The 18948-nt window shown below is 31.5% G+C and overlaps 1 protein-coding gene across 50 annotated transcripts in view; it reads left to right on the plus strand.

Moving 5' to 3' along the window:
• The window catches only part of TTN (titin), a 348879-nt gene that overhangs the window by 192692 nt on the left and 137239 nt on the right, over positions 1-18948 (plus strand). For 9 of the 50 annotated variants that reach the window (XM_073633763.1, XM_073633783.1, XM_073633786.1 and 6 more), the window contains 64 exons: positions 84-158; positions 242-304; positions 416-511; positions 771-842; positions 1177-1260; positions 1374-1457; positions 1617-1682; positions 1781-1861; positions 1950-2030; positions 2118-2189; positions 2280-2357; positions 2435-2512; positions 2592-2669; positions 2803-2868; positions 2951-3031; positions 3119-3205; positions 3491-3568; positions 3661-3741; positions 3846-3929; positions 4029-4100; positions 5345-5422; positions 5594-5662; positions 5839-5916; positions 6083-6160; positions 6331-6408; positions 6673-6738; positions 6847-6924; positions 7095-7172; positions 7440-7514; positions 7686-7763; positions 7934-8011; positions 8768-8845; positions 9011-9097; positions 11154-11228; positions 11449-11526; positions 11639-11716; positions 11818-11898; positions 12043-12126; positions 12235-12312; positions 12413-12493; positions 12725-12802; positions 12903-12980; positions 13236-13313; positions 13426-13500; positions 13602-13679; positions 13954-14037; positions 14552-14629; positions 14725-14802; positions 14891-14968; positions 15054-15143; positions 15239-15328; positions 15425-15508; positions 15594-15671; positions 15864-15944; positions 16033-16116; positions 16194-16274; positions 16456-16542; positions 16650-16724; positions 16811-16882; positions 16964-17023; positions 17116-17214; positions 17639-17710; positions 18080-18160; positions 18626-18709. In XM_073633763.1, coding sequence (XP_073489864.1) covers positions 84-158; positions 242-304; positions 416-511; positions 771-842; positions 1177-1260; positions 1374-1457; positions 1617-1682; positions 1781-1861; positions 1950-2030; positions 2118-2189; positions 2280-2357; positions 2435-2512; positions 2592-2669; positions 2803-2868; positions 2951-3031; positions 3119-3205; positions 3491-3568; positions 3661-3741; positions 3846-3929; positions 4029-4100; positions 5345-5422; positions 5594-5662; positions 5839-5916; positions 6083-6160; positions 6331-6408; positions 6673-6738; positions 6847-6924; positions 7095-7172; positions 7440-7514; positions 7686-7763; positions 7934-8011; positions 8768-8845; positions 9011-9097; positions 11154-11228; positions 11449-11526; positions 11639-11716; positions 11818-11898; positions 12043-12126; positions 12235-12312; positions 12413-12493; positions 12725-12802; positions 12903-12980; positions 13236-13313; positions 13426-13500; positions 13602-13679; positions 13954-14037; positions 14552-14629; positions 14725-14802; positions 14891-14968; positions 15054-15143; positions 15239-15328; positions 15425-15508; positions 15594-15671; positions 15864-15944; positions 16033-16116; positions 16194-16274; positions 16456-16542; positions 16650-16724; positions 16811-16882; positions 16964-17023; positions 17116-17214; positions 17639-17710; positions 18080-18160; positions 18626-18709 — 5034 coding nt within the window. The remainder of the gene's footprint in view (positions 1-83; positions 159-241; positions 305-415; positions 512-770; positions 843-1176; positions 1261-1373; positions 1458-1616; positions 1683-1780; positions 1862-1949; positions 2031-2117; positions 2190-2279; positions 2358-2434; positions 2513-2591; positions 2670-2802; positions 2869-2950; positions 3032-3118; positions 3206-3490; positions 3569-3660; positions 3742-3845; positions 3930-4028; positions 4101-5344; positions 5423-5593; positions 5663-5838; positions 5917-6082; positions 6161-6330; positions 6409-6672; positions 6739-6846; positions 6925-7094; positions 7173-7439; positions 7515-7685; positions 7764-7933; positions 8012-8767; positions 8846-9010; positions 9098-11153; positions 11229-11448; positions 11527-11638; positions 11717-11817; positions 11899-12042; positions 12127-12234; positions 12313-12412; positions 12494-12724; positions 12803-12902; positions 12981-13235; positions 13314-13425; positions 13501-13601; positions 13680-13953; positions 14038-14551; positions 14630-14724; positions 14803-14890; positions 14969-15053; positions 15144-15238; positions 15329-15424; positions 15509-15593; positions 15672-15863; positions 15945-16032; positions 16117-16193; positions 16275-16455; positions 16543-16649; positions 16725-16810; positions 16883-16963; positions 17024-17115; positions 17215-17638; positions 17711-18079; positions 18161-18625; positions 18710-18948) is intronic. The other 41 variants (XM_073633784.1, XM_073633798.1, XM_073633766.1 and 38 more) reach the window with 40 other exon arrangements.

The following is an 18948-nucleotide window of genomic DNA, read 5'->3' on the forward strand; positions in this document are numbered from 1 at the left end:
CTGATCCATTTAGTATATAATGATATATTCTCAACACAGAAGGTGTCACTTACTAGCTAGTAAAATATACACAATATTTTTAGTGCCAGAGCCACCAAAGATGCCCACTCTTGAGGAAAAGGCTCCATCTATTCAAAAGAAACCAAAGCCAGTAGAAGGTACACAACAACTACACATATTTGTCTTGTGTGTATTCATGTTTGAAAAAGAAAATATTGATTTGATGCTAATATTTTTAAAGTGCCTGTTCCTGAAGAAAAGGTGATGCTTAAACCCTTTAAAAGGGAAGCACCAGCAGCCAAAGGTATTTTTTGTAATTGTCTTCTTATACCCTGTTTGTTTGTTTTATGTTTTACAATAGACATCCTATGCAGTGTAAAATTAAGTTACTAATATGATTATACTGTTTTAAAAGTGGCAGAAGCTCTCCCTAAAGTTGCTCCTGAGCAGAAAATACCTACTCCTATTTCTAAGAAGGAGGTTCCTTCTGTTCCACCACCTCCACCTAAAGGTACTTTACTACCTAAAGTTTTTTTAATTTTATTTTTATGTTTATTCTATAATTCCCTGTAGTGTCCTGAAATAGTGACATACATATACATGATATATATAGTTTAAAAGCACAATAGTATCCAACTTTCTATGGCTATATAAGTAGAATGAGAGGAACCTTACCCTCAATTGTTCTTGTTAATTCCCTACTTAGGCTTTATAAAAAATATTGACAGGATCTGTAGATCAGTCTTCCTGTTTCTCTCCTAAAATAACAGAATTACCAAAGAAAATGGTCCCAGTGGAACCAACACCTGCTCCCATGATGGAGACTACTCTGCCACTAAAAGGTACAACATAGCAGCGTTCATTTAGTTTATTAGAATTTTAAAAAATGTTAACAGTTATAAATAACCATTACAACATTCACAATTCTTTTAAGTGGCTGAAATGCCAGGAACTGTGGAGTTAGAGAAACCACCTGCATTTCTCCATATAAAAGAAGTAATCACTACTGTAGAAGGTGTCTACCAATCCTTGCCACACTAGCTGCTTCAACCATGTGCTAAATATTTGATGCACACATTAGATATGTTTCTTATGCTGGCAGGTGTGTTTTCAATGTATACATGTTTTTTGTTTATGTAATGTTACAAATATCTTAAAAAATGAATATCTTTAAAGTGGTGGAAGAAGTGACCCAAGTTATTGAAGAAAGAGAAGTATCACCTCCTCTTGTGCAGAAGAAACATATTCCACCAAAGAAAGGTATAAAATCTTTCTTGTGTCATCTATGTGTCATATACTATATGTGAATGTTGTCTTTTTGTTTTATGTGTGGCATTGCTCTCTCAAATGTCTTCGTACTAATATCTTTAAAGTACCTGAGATCCAGCAACAGCTGCTTCCTGAGGAGAAAGTGCTTCGTAAAATTCCTAAAAAAGAAACAGTTCCTCCAATTGAAGGTATTATAAATATTCTTCCTGGTCTTTTGTGTTGTTCATTCTATACTGTATGTGTCTAAAGTTTGTTTATTAACTGTTTTGTGTCTAAAGTCTTACTATAGTTGTTTGTGTATTAAGTGTTTTGTTCTCAAAGTCTTACTAATATCTTCATCCCTTAAGAACATATCCAAGAAGAAAAACTGTTACGCACTCTTCCTAAGAAAGAAATAGTTTCTCCAGCTCAAGGTATATTAAGTGTTTATTCTTATATCATCAATATATGTGTATGTGATGTTGTAGATGTTCTGAGAGTTGATGTTAAAGCTATACTAATATCTTAAAAGTGCCCAGGACCTTGCAGGAAACTACTCAAGAACAGAAAGGTCCACATATACTTCCTAAAAAGCTTGTGCGTCCTTTAAAAGGTATACAGTTTATTCTCCAGATTTGGGTATACATTTTTACATTAATCTGATACTTACTAGAATTTAAATATGACTAATATCTTTAAAGTTGAGACATATAAAAAAGCTATTGGAGAAGAGGAAGAAGAAGTTATAATATCTGAAAGAAAAACAATTTTAGCAGCTGAAGGTAAATCCTATTTACAAATTCTTACATTAGAGGCCAGCATTATTTATTAGACAGATAGTAACTATAATTAATTCTTACATGTAATAGATGTCCCACAAAGATTAGAAGAGAAACTGGCTACTGTAACACATCCAAAACCAGTGCTACTTTCCATTGAAGGTACAGAATAAAAACACCAAAGTTGTTTTTATGGTTGAAATTAGTTGTTATATTTAATATATTTAGTAGATTGTATATGTTTTAAAACAGAAGACACATTTCCAAGTGTGGCCCAAAGAGAAAAAACAATTATACCACTTACTAGCAAAGTCATTCCAGCCCCTCAAGGTATATCCTTTGCTGATATTTAACATTTATTTAAAACCAATTTATATTTATTTAAAGCAATGCTAATATTTTTCAAGTGACAGAGATCCCTAAAAAGACAGAAGAAAAGTTTTCAAGAGTTGCTGACAAAAAAGTAGCAGTCCAGCAAGCCAAAGGTAGATGATTTTTTTTAAATATTATGTTTATGATAAGATAGCTGAGAACCTAAGCTAACTGGCTGCTAATATTTTAAAGTTCCTGAGGCTCCAGAGATAAGGGTTCCAGAGAAGAAAGTTTTGAAGTCTAAGAAAGAAGCAATGCACACTGTTGGAGGTATATCTGTTATAGATATATCATTATTATAATGGCATCTAGATGTTAAATAATACAATGGTATCTAGATTTAAATTAACAAATCATCATTTTTGATTATCTAAATCAGTGCTAATATTCTTTTAAATGGCAGAGATCCACAAAGAAGAAAAACTCCCAAGTATTGTTACCAAAAAGGAAGTAGTCCATCATTTGGAAGGTAGATTATGTCCTGTGCTTTTATGTGTTGCTATGATTGAGAGCACACACTAAGTTTTGGGCTAATACTAATATCTTTAAAGTTTCTGAGGTGCCTGAGAAGCTTACCTCTGAAGAGAACATTTTTACAAGGTCTGCTAAAGATGTAAAGCCAAGTCTTGAAGGTATTTTGGAGTTATTGAAAAGTTTTTTATGGATGTGACTGTACACTAATATTCAGAAATTGCTAAACAAAACTAATATCTTTTAAGTGCCCACTGGAATTCCTAAGAAGCCTATACACGAAGAGCAAAAAACAGTTGCAGATTACATAAGAGAAGTAATCCCTTCAGTGACAGGTATATGATCTGTGATTTTAAACCCAAGTAAATATTTATATAATGGGACCTGTTACATGCCCATCTATTGTTGCTGTCTATATTGTAATAAACAAAAACTTTATTACTGCTCTTATGTAGTAAAAAAGAAGAAGCAGTTTGCAATTAAAAGAGCAAATATAGAAAATATGCTACTCTTTCATAACTGCTGTGGAAGTGCCAGCGCTATCTGTCTGCTCAGATAAATAACAACTATAAAAATTAATATAGGAAAGATTTTTATCAATATCAATATATTTTTTTAAGAACTTGAAATGTCAGAGGAAGAAGAGGAAGAAATTCCTGCTCATGTCTCTGAAAAGACATATATACGGGGGGTGTCAGGTATGACCACCACTTAACATGAATGTAGAATTCATTTACCAGCTAAAAGTTCTATAAAAATCTATTTAAAAACAAATATTTATATTTTAAAGAACAAGAAGATTCCGATAAATATCTGGTAGAAGAAGAATACAAATCTGTTCATAAAAAGAAAGCAGCTGTCCTTAAAAAAGGTATTCAACTAACATCTTAGCAAAGCCAGTGATGTATTTTAGGTATGTTATGCTCAGAATCTGTTACTGTTTTGTCAATAACAAAACTACTAATATCTTTAAAGCACTCGAAATTCCAACAAGGATCCCACCAGATGAAAAAAAGCAGATTTCAGTTCACAAAGGTGAAGTGCCTGTGTCTGCAGAAGGTATATTCACAATCTTATCTTGTCATTCCAATAATTGTATATGTAAAACTCAATGTTCATTGAACAATACTAATGTTATACTAATATCTTCATGACTAGAAGTACAAAAAAAGCCAACAGAAAAAGGAAAAGCACAAGCTTCTAGGAGAGAAATTCCTTCACATGTGGAAGGTATATTATTATTTTTATTATTATTATTATTATACAGGATTTATATAGCGCCAACAGTTTGTACAGCTCTTTGTAGTATAAGGGAAACAGTACAGTAACAATACAGGTCAATATAGAAAGATTAGGAGGACCCTGCTCATGGAGCATTCTAAAGGGAGACGAAAGTGGTGTAAAATGTAATAGCTGTGAGGATGTGCTGATGGTGCTGGTCAATGTTTTTAGGTGTAGTTTTTAGGTGGAGGTAGGGTAGGCTTCTCTTAATAGATGTGTTTTCAGGGATTGCCGACATGGTAGGAGATAACTAGAAAGATAGAGGTAGGGAGTTCCAGAGGATAGGAGAGGTTCTGGAAAAGTCCTGAAGGCAAGTGTGGGAGGAGATGACGAAGGAGCTAGAAAGAAGGAGGTCTTGGGAGAAATTAAGTGGACACTTTGGGCAAAATTTGTGTTGTGGATGGCTTTGAATGTTGTAGTTAATATTACCAGTCTCCAAAGGTCATGTTACATTTAAAAGTGGCAATGCTTTCCAATATGAAGTTACATCATTTCCATTTCCAACATCATTACAATTACAATGACAATCGAAATGGTAAACTTTTATAGTCAAAATCCAAATAATACTATCCTAAAATGTAATATGTCACATAATCCTCTGTACAGCAAATACTTTTTTTTGCAACTTAAAAATAATAAATGTCCATGTTTTATCATTAAACCATATATTTATAGGCAGATATTGTAAAACAACTAACATCTAGAAAGAAACTTTTTTTTTTTTACTATAAAAATATGATTTCACTCTAAAAGGTGTATAATGATTCGCCATGGTTTCCAGTGGCTTCACCCAGTTTCCAAATCACTTCACCCATTTTCTAGTCATGTTCTTACTAGAAAATAATGAATTTCAATTGACAGATAAACTAAAAAGATCCAGATTGGAAGAAAGGCCTCCGATTGACAAATGTAGGCAAGCAACACCTTTCTCTCTTGAAGGCATCTAATCAATAGTCATTCCTTTTAGGCCCCTTTCCCATGAACGTTCTAATCGGGTCCACCTGTCTGTTTTTAAGGCGGACCCGATCGGAACCTCTGTTCTTCTCTATGAAGCAGCGGGTGTAAATGGACATGTGTCCTTTACACCCGTCTACATCCAATCCAATCTGATCCGCCAAAAAGAGGCCTTAGTTAGTAATATCCATTACTGCAGATCATATAATAATACTGTATCAATATATTTAAAATGTTAGATGTTTCTAAAGGAACAGTGTATGAAGAAAAGCTGAAGGCTGCTAAAACTAAGAGAGAAATCTCTTCCTCTACAGAAGGTATATTATCAGCATCTTGATGTTATCATTAGACTGCATTATTGAATCATATTATAAACTCATTACCCAAATAGAAATGTTATTGTAATATCTGCTTCACTTCCATTAGTCATTAATTTACATTACTCCAGATCAAATAAAAATATTATATCAAAATATCTAAAATATTAGATGTCCTGGTGCTTGAAGAAAAGCTGAAAATTGCTAAAACTAAGAGAGAAATGTCTTCCTCTACAGAAGGTATTTCATCAGAATCTTGATGTTACCACCACAACCCATTATTAAATCATATTATAAACTCATTACCCAAATATAAATATTATTGCTATATCTGCTTCATTTATTTTAGTCGTTCATTTACATTACATTACTCTAGATCATATAATAACATTTCATTATTATAATTAAAATGTTAGATGTCCCTAAAGAAACATTCCCTGAAGAAAAGCTGCAAGTTGTTAAAACTAAGAGAGAGATTTCTACCTCTAAAGAAGGTATTTCATCAGCATCTTGATGTTATCATCCCAATCCATTATTAAACCATATTATAAATTCATTACCAAAATAGAAATATTATTGTAATATCTGCTTCATTTCTATTAGTCATTTATTTACATTACTCCAGATCACATAATAATATTACATTAATATATCTGTTAGATGTCCCTAAAGGAACAGTGCCTGAAGAAACGCTGAAAGTTGTTTCAACTAAAAGAGGGATTTCTTCCTCTACAGAAGGTATATCATCAGAATAATGACGTATCATCCCAGTCAATTATTAAATCATAATCTAAACTCATTACCAATATAGAAATATTACTGTAATATCTGCTTTATTTCTATTAGTCATTCATTTCCATTACTCCAGATCATACAATAATACTATATCAATATATTTAACATGTTAGATGTCCCTAAAGGAACTGTGTCTGAGGAAAAGCTGAAAGTTGCTAAAACTAAGAGAGAAATGTCTTCCTCTACAGAAGGTATATCTTCAGCAACTTAATGTTATCATCCCAATCCATAAGCAAACCATATTATAAACTCATTGCCCAAATAGAAATATCAATGTAATATCTGCTTAATTTCTATTGCCATTCAGTTACATTACTCCAGACCATAAAACAATACTATATCAATAAAATGTTAGATGTCCCTGTGCACAAAGAAAAGATGAAAGTAGAAAGTAGTCATTAATTCCCATCACTCCAGATCATATAATAATTGCTATATCAATATATTTTAAATAGGAACCTTGTATGAAGAAAAGCTGAAGGTTGCTAAAACTAAGAGAGAAACTTTTTCTTTTACAGAAGGTATATCATCAGTATCTTGATGTTATCATCCCAATCCATTATTAAATCATTCATTTACATTACTCCAGATCACATAATAATATTACAATAATGTATCTAAACTGTTAGATGTCCCTAAAGGAACAGTGCCTGAAGAAACGCTGAAAGTTGTTCCAACTAAGAGAGAAATTTCTTCCTCTACAGAAGGTATATCATCAGAATAATGATGTATCATCCCAGTCCATTATTAAATCATAATCTAAACTCATTACCAATATAGAAATATTACTGTAATATCTGCTTTATTTCTATTAGTCATTCATTCCCATTACTCCAGATCATACAATAATACTATATCAATATATTTAACATGTTAGATGTCCCTAAAGGAACAGTGTCTGAGGAAAAGCTGAAAGTTGCTAAAACTAAGAGAGAAATGTCTTCCTCCACAGAAGGTATATCATCAGCAACTTAATGTTATCATTCCAATCCATACACAAACCATATTATAAACTCATTGCCCAAATAGAAATATCATTGTAATATCTGCTTCATTTCTATTGCCATTCAGTTACATTACTCCAGACCATAAAACAATACTATATCAATAAGATGTTAGATGTCCCTGTGCCCAAAGAAAAGATGAAAGTAGAAAGTAGTCGTTCATTCCCGTTACTCCAGATCATATAATAATTGCCATATCAATATATTTTAAATGTTAGATGTCCCTAAAGGAACCTTGTCTGAAGAAAAGCTGAAGGTTGCTAAAACTAAGAGAGAAACTTCTATTACAGAAGGTATATCATCAGTATCTTGATGTTATCATCCCAATCCATTATTAAATCATATTATAAATTCATTACCAAAATAGAAATATTATTGTAATATCTGCTTCATTTCTATTAGTCATTCATTTACATTACTCCAGATCACATAATCATATTACATTAATATATCTAAACTGTTAGATGTCCCTAAAGGAACAGTGCCTGAAGAAACGCTGAAAGTTGTTCCAACTAAGAGAGAGATTTCTTCCTCTACAGAAGGTATATCATCAGAATAATGATGTATCATCCCAGTCCATTATTAAATCATATTCTAAACTCATTACCAATATAGAAATATTACTGTAATATCTGCTTTATTTCTATTAGTCATTCATTTCCATTACTCCAGATCATACAATAATACTATATCAATATATTTAACATGTTAGATGTCCCTAAAGGAACAGTGTCTGAGGAAAAGCTGAAAGTTGCTAAAACTAAGAGAGAAATGTCTTCCTCTACAGAAGGTATATCATCAGCAACCTAATGTTGTCATCCCAATCCATAAGCAAACCATATTATAAACTCATTGCCCAAACAGAAATATCATTGTAATATCTGCTTCATTTCTATTGCCATTTAGTTACATTACTCCAGACCATAAAATAATACTATATCAATAAGATATTAGATGTCCCTGTGCCCAAAGAAAAGATGAAAGTAGAAAGTAGTCGTTCATTCCCATTACTCCAGATCATATAATAATTGCTATATCAATATATTTTAAATGTTAGATGTCCCTAAAGGAACAGTGTCTGAAGAAAAGTTGAAAGTTGCTAAAACTAAGAAAGAATTTTTTTCCTCTACAGAAGGTATATCATCAGCATCTTGATGTTATCATCTCAATTCCTTATTAAATCATATTATAAACGTATTACCCAAATAGAAATGTTATTTTAATATGTACTTCATTGCTATAAGTAATTACTTGACATTACTCCAGATCATATAATAATACTATATCAAAAATGTAAAATATCAGATGTCCTTGTGCCTGAAGAAATGCTTAAAGTAGCTAAAACTAACAGAGAAATGTCTTCCTCTACAGAAGGTATATTATCAGCAGCTTGAGGTTATCATCCCAGTCTATTAATAAATCATATTATATGTTCATTACCCATCTTGAAATGTTATTGTAATATCTGATTCATTTCTATTAGTCATTAATTTTCATTATTCCAGATCATAGAATAATACTGTATCAATATGTTTAAAAATGTTAGATGTCCCTAAAGGAACAGTGCCTGAAGAAAAGCTGAAGGTTGCTAAAACTAAGGGAGAAATCTCCTCCTTTACAGAAGGTATATCATCAGCATCTTGAGGTTATCATCCCGATCTATTACTACATAATATAATATAAATTCATTACCCATATCGAAATGTTGTTGTAATATCTGCTTTATTTCTATTAGTCATTAATTTATATTACTCCAGATTATATAATAATATTGTATCAATATGTTTAGAAATGTTAGATGTCCCTAAAGGAACAGTGCCTGAAGAAAAGCTGAAGGTTGCTAAAACTAAGAGAGAAATTTCTTTCTCAACAGAAGGTATATCATCAACATCTTGATGTTATCACCCAAATCCATTATTCATTCATAATATAAATTCATTATCCAAATAGAAATATTATTGTAATATCTGCTTCATTTCTAGTAATCATTCATTTACATTACTCCAGATTATATATTAATACTATATCAAGATATCTAAAATGTTAGTTGTCCCAATGCCTGAAGGAAAACTGAAAGTTGCTAAGGCTTAACACTGTTAACACTGTGTGCAGTGTGGCTCACAGCAGGGGTCCAGTGCATCCCCGTTCACTGTTTCAGGTCTGAGTTAGGTCTGAATTTTTGGCTGAATTCAGACCTGAAACTGAGCCACAGATGCACAGGACTCTTCTGCAGTGTACTTTACGCCCGTCCCGGAGATGTGTGAACCAGCTCCATTGAGAGTCAGTCACACTCTCCTGTCATGCGCATTGGATGCAGGGAATATAGGTATAGCCCGTATATATCCTCATATTGGTGTATCTAAGCCAATACATTAATCTCTGGGGAACATTGTCTTGTTTAACATCAATCTTATTGATCATTAATTCACACTGCCTATTTCCAGATCAAATGCTTATGCTGTGTCAATATATTTATATTGTTAGATGGCCAGAAACAAATGCAATCTGAAGAAAAATCCTATGTTCTTATAAGAGAGACATTTCTTCCTCTACAGAATGTACATCATGATTATTTTGATCATCACATCCCAAACACTTATTAAATCATATTACACACTCACAACCCAAATAAAAAATATTATTTTAATCTATGATTTAGTTGGAGTCCCTAGATTGTCGGAGAGAAGCCACAAATCAATGTATTCAGTGGAGATACTGATTCCAAGTTAGAAGGTTCAGCATACTTTGTCTTTTAACAGAAATTCTGCAGTCAGTTACTAATGACAATTGCCACAAATATTTGCCAGATTTGCTAAAGCAACCAAGATTTGGAAATAAATGTATTATTTCCCTTTTTTCTATAAGTTATATAGTAACGTCCATATTTATCATTAAAGCTCCCCAGGTTATGGATCCTATCAATCATTTTAGTCATGTTCTGATAAACAAATATGCATTTTAGATGATAGATTTAGCAAAAGCACCCAGACCTAAAGAAAGGCTTCATATTACTGTATCTAAAGAAGAAACCCCTTCCTCTCTGGAACATAACTCATTACCACACAAGTCAAAGTTAGTTGTTCATTTGCATTTTCTATTTCTCAATCAAATCTAATAACATATCAATATATTTAAAATGTTAGATATTTCTAAAAGAATGCTTAATTTTCCTAAAAGTATGAGAGAAGTCCTTTCATCTGCAGGAGGTATTTTTACCATTCTATCCCAACTCTCCATTAAATCATTAAATCACTTACTCATAACCCAAATAAAAATATTATTTCAATCTCTTACTTAGTTGGAGTTCCTAGAAAATTAATCTCTGGAGAAGAGCCACAAATCTCTGTATTCATCAGAGATACTGATACCAAGTTAATGGTATACCACATTTTGTCTTTTAATTGAAACTCACCAATTTTTAATTACTATTGCCAAAAAATACCTGCCACAGTTTCTAAAGCAACCTTCCTTTGAAAGATATAGAGTGACCTCCATAGTTCACATTAATGCCAACCAGTCTTTGAATGACATCACTGATTTTCCATTTGTGCTATGATTAAAAAATAATACATTTGAATTGATAGATTTACCAAAAAAAAAGTACTGAAGTAAGGTCACATATTGGTGTACTTAAAGAAGGATCCCCTTCCTTTCTGGAAAGTAACTCACTATCACATGAGTTATTATTTATATTAGTCATTAATTTACATTTCCTATTTGCATATCACATACTAATACTGCATAGATATATTTATGAATATAAAATATTAAAAAAATTATTTATGTTAGATGTCATTAAAAGTAAGAGAGAATTTCCTTCCTCTACAGAAGATACACCAATACCATCTCAACCTTATCATCCCAATACTTCATTAAAACTATATTGCACACTCATAATCCAAACAAAAATATAATTTTAATCTCTGATTCAGTCTCTAGAAAAGTGATCCCTGGAGAGAAGCTACAAATCTCTGTACTAAGAGGTGATGCTGATTCCATGTTAGAAGGTATACCATACTTTGTCTTCTAAAAAAAAACTCACAATCAACTAGTTATTAATTATCATAATAGCAAATACTAGGAAGATTTTTTAAACAAACACCTGTAAAGAAACTTTCTTTCCTCTTTGAAAGTTACATAGTAACATTTAAACCATCCAGTCTGTCAATCATATCATTAATATCCCAGTTATGTTTTAGAATGAAATGAATTCATTTCAATTGACAGATATAGCAACATCGCCCAGACCTGAAGAAAGGCCTCCTATTGGTGCACTTAAAGAAGGAGCTCTTTCCTCTCTGGAAGGTAACATAGTATCACATAAATTATCATTCATATTAGTTAGTCATTCATTTACATTCTCAATTTCCCAATCACTTACTAATATGTTATCAATATATTTAAAATGTGTTTTAAGATGTCTCCAAAAGAATGGTGTCTGAAGAAAAGCCCAAAGTTCCTAAAAGTAAAAGAGATGTTCCTTCTTCCACACAAGGTACACCATTACCATCTCAACCTTATCATCCCAGAAATACATTAAATCATATTACACACTCGCAACCCAACTAAAAAATATTATTTTAATCTCTGATTTAGTTGGAGTCTCTAGAAAAATGATTCCTGGATATAAGCCACAGATCTCTGTACTCAGAGAAGATACTGATTCCAATTTGAAAGGTATACCACACTTTGTATTTTAATTAAAATCCACAAATCACTTAAGTCATTTACTCAAGTCATTTAAAACCATCAAGTCTGTAAATTATATAATTAATATCCCAGTTATGGTTTAGTTAGAAAATAACTCATTTCGATTGACAGATATGCCAAAACCATCTGGACCTGAAGCACAACCTAATATTGATATAGGAGTTCCTAAAAAAGGAACTCCTTCCTCTCTGGAAGGTAACTCAATATTACATAAGTCGTCCTTCATATTAGCTATTTATTAATTTACATTTCCCTAGTCACTCATCACATACTAACATTATATCAATATATTTCAAATGTTAGATGTTTCTAAAAGAATTGTGTCTGAAGAAAAGCCCAAAGTTCCTATAAGTAAGAGAGAAGCTGCTTCTGCTAGAGAAGGTACATCATCCCCATCTAAACCTTATCATCCGAATACTTAATTAAATCATTTTACACACTCAAGACCCAAATAAAAATATTCTTTTAATCTCTGATTTAGTCGGAGTCTCTAAAAAAGTGATCCCTGGAGAGAAACCACAAATCTCTGTACTCAGAGAAGATACCGATTCCATGTTAGAAGGTATACCACACTTTGTCTTTTTATTAAAAATAATAAATTAGTTATTAATTACTATTACCCAAAATACAAGCTAGATTTTGTAAATAAACAAATACCTGTAAAGAATGTTATTTCTTCTTTGTAAATTACATAGAACCTCTGTGGCTGTCATTTAAACCACCCAGTCTGTAAATCATATCATTAATGTCCTAGTTATGTTTTAGTTAGAAAATAATTCATTTCAATTGATAGATATAGCAAAACCACCCAGGTCTCAAGAAAGGCCTCATATTAGTGTACCTAAAGACGGAACATTTTTCTCTATGGAAGGTAACTCACCCTATAAGCCATCAATCCTGTTAATTAACTATTCATTTACAATACTTCTAGACCAAAAAATAATGTTGTATCTCTATATTTAAATTGTCAGCTGTCCCTAACCTAACTGTGTCTGAAGAAAAGGACAAAGTTCCTAATACTAAAAGAGAAGTTCCTTCCTCTACAGAAGGTACATCATCAACATCTCTAGCTTATCATCCATTATATCTATATCTTTTCATTAAATCATACTATACAACCATAATTTATATATATATACTATAATTTAGCATCTAGTAAGGGCCCCTCCAGAGAATCAACACAAAGTGATGATTTTATGTTAGAAGGTATAACATATTGTGTCTTTTAAATGCAACTCTCCAGTTAGTTACTAATTATCATTGACAAAAATACTAAATATGCACCATTGTATCTAAAATGCTAGATGGTGCAGAAAGACTAAGCCTTGAAGATAAACCAGAAATTGCTGTATCTAAACATGAAGCTGCCTCTTATCTCACAGGTACACCATATCCTTTCATCACCAATGTCATCCAGTAATTAAAACATCCAATTATTAAAATAATATCCTGTACATAATATAATAATTTAAATAAATATATTTAATTTGTTAGGTGTGTTAAAACAAATTATGTCTGAAGAAAAACCCAAAACATCTATGATGGAACAAGTAGCTTTCTACAAGGAAGGTATACCATCATCACGTCTTTATATTCAGCAACCTATCCATGAAAACATATTATTCATTCTAAAGTGAAACAATAATAACAAACCTACCTGTGTGAATTAGGTGAAGTCTTTGAAAAGTTACTAGATGAGAAACCCCAAAGCACTGTACCAAACCTAGATGCTTCTTCTACAGTAAAAGGTATACTAGTCACTCTTGTCTCATCACTCATGTCCATCCAATCATTAGCATACATTGCAACAGAAATGTATAAATCTTTAACTTGATAGATTTCCCAAATGGACATATGACTGAAGAAAATCCCAACCTTTATTTAAATCAAAATATGATTCACACAAGCAAGGTGCTTTATGATCATCATCATTATCACCTTTCCTTATGCCAGTTGTGTACCATTATATATACCAATATATATATCTAAACAATATAAAATAATCAGCACCCTCTCTATTAGACAACAAAACAAAACATCTGACTCTGGAAGAAAATACACAAGCTTCAACACCTATAAGTCAAGTTAGTCTCCCACAAAAACAAGGTATGTTGCAATCTATATCCATCCCCACAATTGAAGTACTTATTACTCCAATTCTCTTAGAACAATCCATCATCATATTTAATTTGTATCATTTAATACACAATTGTTGCTATTAAAGCCAGCTTATGTTAGCATTAATATCAAATTATAGAATTTGATATAAGGTTTTGCGAAGAGCCAAGTGGTTGGAGATAAGTGTCAAATTGATGCACTTGAAAGTGAAGAAGATTATATTATTTTAGAAGGTATTTAAAAAAAAAAAATTATTATCATTCTTTCCATTAAATAATAATAATCCATTGTTCATCCAGCAACTGATAGCAGTGCAGATATGAATTACTGGACTGTTCATAAATGTCATGCCTATACAGACATTCATGCTTATGAAAGATTCTCTTCATTTTTTTATCCTAAGGGCTTCTCGTGAAATCATTCTTCTCTTTCCAGTCCACCATATACCAAAAGCTCTACCTAACATTGTTTTATACAGTGATAAATGAATTTTTTTCAATAGATTCCCAAAAAAGGCATACCCCCAGGGAGAAACCACAAACTCTTTTATCTAAAAGAGAAGTTATTTCTCTTGAGGAAGGTAATTAAACAACTTTTTTTCTGTAATTCTGATCAACAACCCATTTTTCACATTAAGAACTGCTTCAATGATACTTTTTGAAATGTCTTAATTAGTTGAGGTACAAGAGGGGCGGACTCCTGTCAAGAAGCCAGAAAAGATTATACTTAAAAAAGAAGTCACTCATAGGAAAGGTATAGAATACTTAAACCTTTATATTGTACCTAGCAATTGTAATTTTTAGTAGCTGGACAATTACTAATTTTAAAGTAATATCTTTAGTATTTGATGAACAAGGAAAGCTTGTCCAAGAAGAAAAAATAGTCACTGAACCAAGAAAATCTGATGTCCATATTGAAGGTATATTCATATATTATGTAGCTAACACAACATTTGACAAAAAATACACAGGAACAATTAACCAATGTAAAACTAATCTCTTTAGAAATAGGGGTCCAGAAAGGGCCGATTCCTGAAGGCAGGTTGCAGATTGATGTTCAATCTACTCTTGAAACTGAATATCATTATATTGAAGGTATACTTATACAGATTACACAATAATGTCAAGTATTAGTGTGGATTAGCAACTAGCATAGAGGTAAATATTAATACAAGCTAATATCTTTAAAGAGCTGAAGCATCAAACAAGACAGTTTCCTGAAGAAAAGCCTGAGACTTCAGTGCAGTTACCCCGAAGAGATGCCAAGTCAATTAAAAAAGGTAGATCTTTGTGGCTCTTAGCTGAAGATGCTTAGTCATTTATATATTCATTAATGTTTTTTGATACATGCTAATCCTAAACTAATATCTTTCAAGCAACAGTTGTTCAGGATAGGCCAATAACTAAAGACAGACCAACAATAACTGCGCCAGAGAAAAAAGTTGTTACAAATCAAGAAGGTATAAGAGATCTTCTTTATCATTTTATCATAACCATTAACAATCTCTATGAGTACATTTTGAACTCAAACTAATATCTTTAAAGAGGTTGCAAGACAACTGGACTCTGAAGATGAGATTCTAATTTCTTTACCTGAAAAAGAAGTTATTTTTACAGAGAAAGGTATATTATTGTGAAATAAAATTTGACTAACCTTAATACCATTATAAATAATCATGTTTAAAATGGGGGAGATTAAAATGGGAGTACAAAGAGAAATGACTAATTAAATGTAGTATATGTCTTGTTCCTTCTGTCTGCCTATTTGTGATGTCTTGTAATATTTAAGTTACAGTATTGTTATCTTTAAAACAGTGGAACTGCCACAACCAACACCACTAAAAGAAAAAGCACCCACTACCATAGCCAAAAAAGTAGTGAAGCCTCCTGCTGAAGGTACTTCATCTTCTTACTCCATTGATTTATATCAGATCGATGTATATTGTGTTGTAGAAAAACAAATAACACAAAACTATTTTTAAAGTGCCTGCTGCTCCAAAGAAACAAATCCAAGAGCAGAAACCAGCTAGTCCTGTTGCTAAAAAGGAAGTAACAGCTCCTTTGGAAGGTATATCTTCATACTATCACAATGTTTGGTCTGTCTTGTATGTAGTCCATGTATACTAAAGCTAGACTACTCTTTAGTAGCTGAAGTGGCTAAGAAGCCTGTTCCAGAGGAAAAGCACCTACCTGTTACTAAAAAACTGATCGTCCCTCCTGTAGAAGGTACATATATATACTAGTTTAATAAGATCGTGTATCATTAAATATTTGTGAAGGTTTGTCACCTGAGTAAAAAAACTAATATCTTTTTTAAATATCAGCTGTCAAATCCTGTTGTCTACTTCACAGATATTTTGTCTGTTTGTAATGTTGAAAATCTAACAACAAATTAATATCTTTAAAGAACCCACAGTGTTGCCTGCAAAACCAATTTTAGAAGAGAAAAGGCCTGTCAAAGTTGCCAAAAAAGATGTAGAACCTTCCGTAAAAGGTATACGACCTTTAATGTTATTTTTTCTTTCACCACATGATTGTACAGTTTTTACAAAATATACCTAAAATTAAGTTGATATTTAAAAAAAAACATCTAATTTTTAGATGTACAAAAGAAAGGAGTCACAGTTGAGAAAAAAGCAATTTATGAGCCTACTGAGGAGGTACCTTCTGTGAAAGGTATATTATAAAGCTTTCATTTAGATTTATCTTTAATATGTTAAGTAAATTCATAGATAAATGTTAAAAATAATTATCTCTTAAAGTCCCAACACAACAGAAAAGGGCTATTGAAGATAAAACATCAGTTCGCATAGTCAAGAAAGACACTGTTCCAGGTATAATAAATAAAATATAATAGATTTTTTTCATTATCAATGCATTTTTTGTTTATTGAATACTTTAAATATCTTTTAAAGTGCCTGATGAGAAGCCTACCCATGAGGAGAAACCTTATGCAAAAGCTTCTCCTTTGAAAGGTACTTAACATGAATATAGTATTTTAGATTTTAAAAGACATTTTTGTTAAAAAATCATGGGTATGAATATGTACTACCATAATATTTTTAAGTGGCAGACATTGTAAAACCAGCTTCACCACTTGAGGAAGTACCTGTGATTCTTTCTGAGGAAGAAGAAGAGGAATATGAGCTAGAGGAGGAAGGTATAGGTCTGTTATCAGTGTTAATCATCCTCTCACTTTTCAGAAAAATATGTTTATGGTTTTCTTCATAAGTATAAATTGTGAAGTAATCATACCTATTCCAAGAAACTCTGATTTACAGACTGACTTTTTAAGTCTAACTTTGTACCCTCTCATATAGAACTCATCATAAAACAGTCATTCCTCTTTATCTCCAAATTATTTTTTAAAGAGGTAGACTTTTTTAATGTAAATTTTAACTTCTCATTGCATCTGTCTTTTTGCTTGTTTTTGTCTGAGTTTGGTTTTGTTTGTTTATCTGTTATGTTATTGTCCGTCTTGTCCTCATTCATATATTCTTCAAAAATTTCTTTATATGTAAATCAAGGATGGATGTTTTTAAATCAGTCGCTTGGTTCTTTGCTAAAGATTGCAATCCTGTTCTTTTAAGATTATGAATTTGAGAAGACAACTATTAGGACACCATCTCCCATGAAAAAAGAGGAGACTTTTAAAATTGAAGGTATTAGGGATTTTCCTATCAGCATTAATACCATACTTGCCATTACCAACCATCGTTACATAAGATGCAGGCTTAGCATGAATATTCTGTTTGTGTTATATGTGTTTGTTTTTACAGTCTGTATGTTTTTGCTTGTAATAGTTCCATTTCATAAAGGGACTTATTCGTCAAGAACTATCACCGATTTCACCATTTATTTTTTATAACCTCTCATTTCATTTCATCCATTGCTCACTATCATTATCTTGTGTGTGACATCTTTACAATCTTTACAGATTACTTTCAAACAGGTTATTCTTGCACTTTCCTTGAAGAAATTTAAACGTTAAAATTCACAATGTAGTAAATGTCCCCTTATTTTCTTCAAAGTTCCAGAGGACAAAAAGAAGATTATGCCTGGAAAGCCAACTCCATCTGAGCCTGAAAAAGTGGAACTTAAGCCTTCCAAAGGTAGAAAATTTTATAGATTATATCTGCAGAAGAGGGCAAATAATTATCATTTACTCATTGATTGCGAGCATCAAGCCATATTTATTATCAGGTTTCTTGGGATTCTATTTAGTATATGTAAAGTATAAGTGTGAATATTTATCTTTACTATTAATTTGACCAGTATATTGTCTAAATATTTAATAAAAAAATATTTTTTGACATCCTGTATACTAGATCAAAAGCAAAAATCACTAAGCCTATACACAGTTTATTATTAGTAATTTTTTGAATGTAAGAAATTAAATAGTTATTATCTTAACATGTCTGATAATCAACATAACTTTAATAGGTGAAAAACATCATGATTGAGGCTAAATTACTTCAACTTGGTTGAAACATCTATTTAATGTGTTAAAGTTTATAATTAATATATACTATATTTTCAATAAGTTAATACTAGATATAAATTTATGTTTTTTAAAGTACCTGAACCAGAAAAGAAAGTTATCCCTAAACGTAAACCAGTGATTCTACCTCCTAAAAAAGAAGAAATTAGTTTTAAGAAAGGTATATTAGTGTATTCCTATTATAGTATTACAGCTTTTTAACTATGGAATCTGCTACTAAAGTATTAATCACTTAATGCAATGTTCCACTTATTGTTTTAATAGTTTAGTTAAATAACACGCAAAGGCAAAAACAAATGTTTTTTAAATTTGCAATCAAGATAAAACCAGCAATTTGCCATAATTGAACAAGCTTGCTTAAAGACAGAGTAAAATGTAATAATAACGTAACTTGATTTT

Source organism: Aquarana catesbeiana, linkage group LG06, assembly GCF_042186555.1.
Source record: "Aquarana catesbeiana isolate 2022-GZ linkage group LG06, ASM4218655v1, whole genome shotgun sequence".
Taxonomy (NCBI): Eukaryota; Metazoa; Chordata; class Amphibia; order Anura; family Ranidae; genus Aquarana; species Aquarana catesbeiana.